This window comes from Carassius carassius, chromosome 25 (genome assembly GCF_963082965.1).
Source record: "Carassius carassius chromosome 25, fCarCar2.1, whole genome shotgun sequence".
NCBI lineage: Eukaryota > Metazoa > Chordata > Actinopteri > Cypriniformes > Cyprinidae > Carassius > Carassius carassius.
In genome coordinates this window covers 9,266,600-9,275,087 of record NC_081779.1, presented here as the reverse complement: position 1 = coordinate 9,275,087, position 8,488 = coordinate 9,266,600, and the positions used below count along the sequence as shown (strand labels likewise).

The 8,488-nt window shown below is 39.2% G+C and overlaps 1 protein-coding gene across 6 annotated transcripts in view; it reads right to left on the bottom strand.

The window, feature by feature from the left end:
* Positions 1-838: 838 nt before the first annotated feature.
* The window catches only part of LOC132104123 (plectin-like), an 85,977-nt gene continuing 78,327 nt past the window's right edge, over positions 839-8,488 (bottom strand). For all 6 annotated transcript variants that reach the window (XM_059509355.1, XM_059509360.1, XM_059509361.1 and 3 more), the window contains exon 32: positions 839-7,567. In XM_059509355.1, coding sequence (XP_059365338.1) covers positions 1,259-7,567 — 6,309 coding nt within the window. In that variant the 3' untranslated portion in view covers positions 839-1,258. The remainder of the gene's footprint in view (positions 7,568-8,488) is intronic.

Sequence of the window (8,488 nt, the reverse complement as noted above, 5' to 3'; positions counted from 1 at the left end):
AAACACACAGGTGGAGTTAAAGTGTCAGTGAAAGATAGGGATCTATTTAGTGATTGAAAACAAAGCAAATTAACATATCAAATGGGCACTTGAATTAAAAATGTTTGTCTTGGAATATTCAAGGTATCATCTTTCTGTGGTAGACAAAGAAAGAGACAGTGCATGAAAAAAAAAAAGTTTGAATTGACATTATTGCCCAGGCTAGATAATATTGAAAGAGACAAGGGAGTGCATAAACATAAAATTGGCTACTTTTATGAAACAAAAAACAATGAAAATCCTACATCATTCTGTTCTACATAATCTGCAATGATACATAATTATTGTCTTTAGGCTTTAAGTCTAATAAGGGTGCATATTACATTTACAAGAAAATGTATGCAGACGTCACACAAGGTTAAGGCGCAAGTGAGGTCCCCTTTGAATCAGATGAAGAACCAGAGGCAAATTATGGTTGGGATGTGAGCCACTTTTTCCTTTTAAAGAGGTTTCATTGTAATATTTAGAGTGAATTGTGGCAAATTCTGCAAGGATCTTCAGTTTTTTAAATGTCTGTAGGGTTGGTGAATCCATTTCACTTTATCTAAGACTGCATAGTTCAAAGTTTATTTTCCAGTTTACAATAATGAAAAGAGAATGGATTTCTAAAGAACTGTGTCTGTGGCAGTGCTGCCAAGACATGTAATGTTTTGTTTACTGACATGCTCCCAATCAAAAGCGTCCAAATGGCCAATGGACTTTATTCCGCTCTGCAGATAACAACCCCCATCCCCCCCACCCATTTTTATTTTTTACCATGCTGACTTAAATTATTCAGTGTTAAAATACAACCAAATGTGTACAGATACCCTAGGGATCTTTACATGAACACACAAAAATATATAACAAATAATTTATACATCTCATTTGGAGCATTACCATATCTTTTCCAAGAAATCTAAACATTCTTAAAACTTCAATATTATTAATGTGCCAGTTTACAAGGTAATACAAAAAGAGAGGCTATACGTATTTAACACTGCTTATAAATGAAAAGACTGAATACAAAAAAAAAAAAAATGACTGCTATGAATGTTGCGCAGAAAAAACTGTTTGTGATATCATTTTATACTGTAATGTCAAAATGAAAATGAAAGTGAGAGATAAAAACATCTGTATATTTAAAGCCAGTCTTTTATAGCACTATTATTCCCATCATTAAAAAAGCCTATTAGCAATATCATGCAGAGCAGGATAAATGTCCTTTTGTGTACATAAATTAAGCAACTAAAGAGGGTTGAGTTTGTGATGATGTGAATATTCTCTTTTCATCATAGCAACAGTTCCTGCCTGATGCTAAAGCTAAAAGGGCTTGCTTTAGTTCATCTATCTTAAGTCCACCATGTGCCCCTGAATCATAACGACGGCCATAGCTAGTGGGGCTGTAAGATGAGGAAAAACCCATGGAGAAACCTGAGCCTGTAGCATCAAAACTTCCCCTTCTAGAGCCTGATCTTGAACCAGTTCTGGATCCAGACTTAGACCCTGAAGTTGATCCAGAGCCACTGATGCTGTATGGGCTATAAAGGCCTTTACTTGACTGAGAGGACGCCTCTAGCAACCTCAGGCCAGATCCTTCCTCGATCATGCTTCTGTCCATGGCATCCTTGTATGAGATCTTGAGTTTTGTTTTGGGGCAGGTGAGGTATTTTGAATATCCACTGACATCTCTCAGTTTCTGTGCAGTGCGTGCATCCAGATTGCCCTTCTTGACAGCATCATCTAGTGAAACTCTTCCTGAAACATCCGGTTCAATTAAACCACCTGTTAGGTACTGGACTTCAAGGAACCGTTGGCCAGCTTCGTAGTAAAGCCAACCCTTCTTTAAGGCTTGAGCGGCAGACATTTTGGTTTTGGTTCTTGGATCTTCAAATCCCTGATAAGCTTTCTGAGCTAGGTTGATACGTTCAACCATGATCTTGTCCATCAGCCCTTTGTTCACTGCATCAGCAACAGAGAATTTCTCTCCAGTGTTTGTGTCAATAATTCCTCCTGTGCATGCTTGTGCTTCTAGTAGTCTTTGACCAGTGATGTTGTCAACTAGATTCCGATGCATAGCCTCCGTAACTGACACCTTCTCCAAAGTATCTGTATCTAAGATTCCAGCCACTGGTCCAGTTTCCTCGGCTGGATCAGTCCAGGTTGTAGCCGGCGTCTTTATGGATGGAATTGGACTCATGGGATAGGATGAGCTGGATCCAAAGGAAGATGATCGAGATCTGAAGCCACTCATATTACCAGAGAGCATGTCTGCAAATTCAGTGATGGAAAGGTTACCAGCACGGTACTGTTCTAAAGCAGACTGGTCTATGAGGCCCTTGGAGATTGCATCATCAATGTCATACTGCCGTCCAGACCTTCTGTCAGTGATCATAGACTTAACAACACCATCTGATAATGAGGTGGTAATTTCTTCCCATTCACACTCCTGCTCTGCAAGCTCAGTGTATGTTTGATGATCAATGAGTCCTTTGCGGTATGCCTCATACACAGACATTTCTTTTCCTGTTTCTGGATCTACAATGACAACTCTACGTTTGCGTACTGAAGACTTAGAGGATGTCTTTCTTTCTCGTTTCTTTTCTTTTAGCAGTAAAAGAGAAAGTCCAGTTTCAGGGTCTGTTATGCAGCGCTCCATAAGCTGGAGATAGGTCAAATTCTCCTCTGTGTTTGGATCAAAGAACCCCTTTGTATCATCAGAGGGATCTGTAAGAATACTATTCATCTCCTCATCAAAGAGACCCCGTTTGTAGGCAATTTCAACAGGCAGGCGATGGCTCTCTTCAGGATCAATGATTCCACCGGTGGCTATCTGAGCCTCAAGCAGACGGATACCATGGTCTTTTAGAATAAGATCTTTCTTCATAGCCTGGAACAGGGAGATCACCTTGCCAGAGTAAGGATCTTTGTAGCCAGTCACAGCTCGTTCAGCAGAGAGGAGCTTATCTTTAAATTCAGGTCCCACAACTCCCATTTTTACAGCTTCTTGGACATTCATTTTGAAATTTTTGATTGGATCAATCACATATCCAGTAGCTGCCTGAGCCTCCAGAAGTTCAAAGGCAGTGCCTGGTCTGATCATGTTCTTTTTCATGGCTTGGTAGACTGACAGTCGATCTTTGGTAGCCTCTACATATACACCTGCAATAGAACTGATGCCTTCAAGATATTTTTTCAAGTCTTTACTAAGGTCCTCTACAGAAATGGTACCCTCCATGAGTGCTGTGTAGGTTTTCTGATCAATAATTTGAGAGCGCAACAACTCATCTGGGGTGATCTGCTTTCTAAGGCCCTTAAATAGAAGTCTCTTGTCTGCCAGAGACAACAATCGTAAGCCACTCTCTTTGTCAACTTTGCATCTTTTAAGAAGTAGTGCATAGGACAGCTTTTCATCAGTCGTAGGATCAGCAAACTGTTTGACATCTCCACTTGGATCAGATATCCTGTCAATGGTTTCTTTGTTTATATAACCACGTTGCATGGCAACATCGATTGGGAGGCGGAAATAGTACTCTGGATCCATGAGGCCACCTGTTGCTACCTGGGCCTCCAAAAGCTTCAAGGCATAATCCTCAGGCACAAGGTCCTTTTTCATGGCTTGGAATAACGAAATGATTTTACCGCTATAGGGATCCTTGTAACCTGTGACTGCTCTTTCAGCAGACAAGAGTTTGTCATGAATCTCTGGGCCAACGAGACCCTTCCGGACGGCCTCATCAACTGTCAACAATTCATCTTTCACAGGGTCAGTGATAAATCCTGTTGCTGCTTGTGCCTCCAAGAGATCTATGCCAATGTCAGGTTTTATGAGACCTCTTTTCATTGCTTGGTAGATGCTAACCTTAGCGTAGTTGTCTGAGAGTATTCCAGCAATGCTGCCTGTTCCAAAAAGATACTGCTTCACACTTGGCATCTCCATAACCTCCCGGATCGTTTTCTTGTCTTGTTTGAGTAGGTTGTAAGTTTCGAGGTCTATAATGCGAGCTCTGTAAAGTTCATCAATAGTAACCCGCCGTCTGATGACATCACACAACATACTCTGCTCAGTCTTGATGATCTCTCTTTGTTCAATAATTTCAATTATAATAATGACCATTCTTTCTTTTGTGATTTTGCCTGAGCGGTACTGTTCAAGAAGACTTTGTTTTTCTTCTTCTGGAAGCAAATCCGATTTCATGACTTCCCATAATGTCACTTGTTTCCCTGCTAAACTCTCATGTGGTATGTCAATTTGAGTGCTATTTAAGTCCTCTTGTGTTTGCTCCTCAGTGTAAACATAGGATTTCTCAGCTTTCTCTGGAGTCTGGGCTTTAGAAAGTGGCAACAAGAGAATTCCAAATTCCGGATCAGTCATGCACCTCTCTTTCAATTGTTTGTATGTGACATTCTCATCTTTGTTAGGGTCAGTGAAACCTTTGATGTCATCTGTGGGTTCTTTAAAAGATTTGACTAATTGCTTGCTGAAGTAGCCACGGTGAATGGCTATATCACTGGGAAGTCGATGGCTATTTACTGGATCAATTATTCCTCCAGTAGCCTCCTGAGCCTCTAAAAGAGGTATGGCATGTTCTCTTAGAACAAGCTGTTTTTGCATTGCTTGAAGAAGAGAAATCTTATTACCAGTGTATGGATCTTTGTAACCAGTAACAGCTTTCTCTGCAGATAGCAGTTTTTCATGAAGCTCTGGACCGACAATGCCAGCCTTAACAGCATCATCCACTGTAAATTTCTCATTCCTAATGGGATCAACTATGTAGCCAGTAGCTGCTTGTGCTTCTAGCAGGGACAGACCTGTGTTTGGTGTCAATAGTTTTTGTTTCATGGCTAGGTAAATGCTGAGTTTTTCCTTGTTTTTTTCCAAAACTACACCAGCAATACAATCAGAACCTTGCAGGTAGCGTTTGATGGAGTCACTAAATTCTGCAGGTTTATTTTTGCCTTGTTGGATTTTTTCATAGGTATCTTTGTCAATGATTTTAGATTCAAGCAAGGCACTGGCTGGTACAGGACCTCTGAAACCTTCAAAATTGTGCTGTCCCTTCTTTTCTTTTTCATCCACTGTAGCGATCACAATCTTTATCAGTTTTTCAACAGTGATTTTTCCTGATCTATACTGCCGAATAAATTCAATCCTTTGTTCTTCTGTGAAATATTCAGAATTGATAATCTCCCAAATGGTGATTTTTCTTCCCTTAAAAAGTCCACTGTGTAACTCAACTGTAGCATGACTTAAGGTCTCTTTAGTTTGTGTGTCAGAAACTGTTTCCATTTCCTTTGACTTGATTGCCTTTTCTGATAGTGGCAGCAATGGGAAACCAGTCTGCTTATCAGTGATGCATCTTTTCAGCAGTTCAGCATAAGTGACATTTTCTTGTGTGTTAGGGTCAACAAATACTGTATTGGAGTCTGATGTGCTGCTTAAGTTTTGGTTCATTTCCTCATTTAGGTAACCACGTTTATATGCAATTTCTGCAGTGATGCGATAACTTTTCTCAGGGTCAATAATTCCTCCAGTTGCAAGTTGAGCTTCCAGCAGACGGACACCTTGGTTTTTCTTAATGAGATCTTTTTGCATTGCCTCAAATAGGGATACAGTTTTTCCAGTATATGGATCTTTGTAACCACAAACAGCTCTTTCTGCAGACAACAATTTCTCATGCAACTCTGGGCCAACAACACCACTTTTGACTGCTTCATCAACTGTGAGCTTTTGGTTTTTCACTGGATCAATTATGAAGCCTGTTCCAGCTTGGGCTTCCAGAAGGTTTAATGCAGGCTCTGTACCAAGTAAGTCCTTCTTCATAGCTTCGTAGAAAGACATCTTTTCAGAAGTTGACTCAATCTGCACTCCAGCAATACTGTGTCCCCCTTTTAGTGCTTTCTTGACGGGTTCAAGCTCAGATACCTCTTTAAGTGTAGCTTTTCCATTTTGCAATTTGTTGAATAAATCTTTATTAATCACTTTTGCATCTAGAAGTTCTGACGCTGGCACTGATGATCTCAAACCATCAAATGCAGGTTCCTTCTTGTTCTCCTTATCCTCTACAACAGTTATTACAATTCTAATTATTTTTTCAACTGTAATTTTGCCTGTCTTGTATTGACGGATAAGATCCTTTCTCTGATCTTCAGCGAAGTACTCAGAGTTTATGACCTCCCAGATTGTGACAGTTTTTCCTTTGAATCTTCCAAATGGAACTGTTAGGTTAGCCTTACTAAATACATCTTTAGTTTCCTCATCGGTAAAAGTTCTTTCAATTTGGGCTGCTTGTTCTGTGATTGGTAGTAATGGAATGCCTGTCTCAGGATCTGGTTTGCATCGCTCCAGCAACTCACCGTAAGTGAGGCTTTCCTGAGTGCTGGGGTCAGTGAATGCTTTTTTGTCAGCAGGAGGGCTGGAAAGAATTTTGCTTAAGTCTTCATTGAGTTGACCTTGTGTGCATGCCAATTGGACAGGTACACGGTGGCTATTAACTGGATCAATTATCCCACCTGTTGCATATTGAGAATCAAGAAGTTTAGTGGCCTGGTCCTCTGCTATTAAACCTTTTTTCATTGCTTCAAATAGTGATATTCTATCTCCAGTGAATGGATCTTTGAATCCTGTGGCAGCCCGTTCGACAGACAACAACTTGGTGTGCAACTCGGGTCCAATCAATGAATCCTTCACAGCTTCACTGACAGAGAGTCTTCTGTTCTTTATGGGGTCGATTATGTAACCAGATGCAGCTTGGGCTTCGAGAAGCATCACAGCTGTGCTTTGTGAAATCTTCTTGTCCTTCAAAGCTTGATAGATACTCATTTTCTGGTTGGGTTCAACTATTACACCACCAATGCTGTCTTTACCTTTTAGGCACCTCTTTACCTTGTCATTCTTAGAAAGCTCTTGCACAGTTGTTTTGCCTTTCTTGAGCTTGTCAAATTCTTTTTTGCTAAGCACCCCAATCTCATGAAGTCTGCTTGCAGGCACCCTCTCTCTAATTCCATCAAATGCCAGGGGTACATCTTTTTTCACATCATCCACTTCTCCAGAGCCATTTAGGACCTTCTTTGTTGTTTCTACCATGGTCTTTTGAACTAACTCTTCTTCAAGGACCTCGTCTGTTTGAATTTCAATCTCCTTGGTGTGGGATGGCTTCTGTGAACTCTGAAGTTGCTGGAGTTTTTCTCGCAAGTTCTTGTTTTCCTCTGCCAAAAGTTTATCTTGTTCAATTCTTTTCTTTTCAAGTACTTGCATTTCTTTTTGCTTTGCGTGCATCTCTTCCTCAGCATCCTTTTGCTTTTTGATAGCAGCATCCATTGCAGCCTGCAGTTTCTTTTTCTCATTCTCCATTTGCTGCTTCTGACGCTCCTGTTCATCTTTGAGTGCTTCAGCCTTCTTCACTTCATCTTCAAATAACTTCTCCAACTTCTTCTTCTCTGCCTCAATAGCTTTCTCCTTCTTTAGCAGTGTCTCTTTTTCTGATAAGAAAGTTTGCTGGAGAATAGTCTTTTCTTGCTGTAACTGTTCTTGTTGTACATTGGCCATCTGTGATAAAAATGTATAAAACAATAATTATTTCAATGCATGACAGAGAAATCACCGTACAAGGAAAAATATAACTGCACAAATCAAATCCAAAATTATATAATATGTATAGATAAATTTACATTTTGAGATGCGGTTATATTTTTTCTTATATAATTACACCATACCTTGCACCTGTCATTGCACCTATTAATTAATTTCTCCTGTATGCTGTGGTGTCATATGTATATAGTGTGATGTTTTTATGTGATTCTATGGTTACAGTGATTTCCGCTGAAAAGACAATTAAGTAAACACACATCTTAAAGATATGGTTTACCTAAACATAAAAAATTATTCATCATTTACTCACACTCCAATGTCACAAACTTACTTGCTTCTCTAGAACACAAAATATCTTGAAGAATGTTTCAGTTGTTTTTGTCCGTAAAGTCAATGGGTTGTAAAATAACAGTGGACCCAATGACTTTTACTGTATAGAAAAAAATACTGATACATTCTTTTAAATATCTTTGAGTTCCACAATAGAAAGTCATACAGGTTTGGAATGTGAGAAAAATATGAAATATCAACTTCACTGCATACTACAGCAGAGATTAATCAAAAGGTACACTAATATCTAACGTAATAGCTGAACTACAGTTAGTTAATTTAATAAGTAAATTATATGAATTTTAGGAAAATTACAACACATTATAGTCTCCAAGTTACAGACATTAGATATTAATAAAAAAATAAATATACCAATACCTTGCAAATATGGGCTGTACAACATAACTGTATACTACTGCATTTATACTATTCAGTAATTATTTATAGTGTATCATGGACACTGTAATATAAAAAGGGATCAGAACAACTTTGTTCATGACAATTGCAGGCTGTGTTATTACGGTGACTGGCAACATGCAATTTCCATGA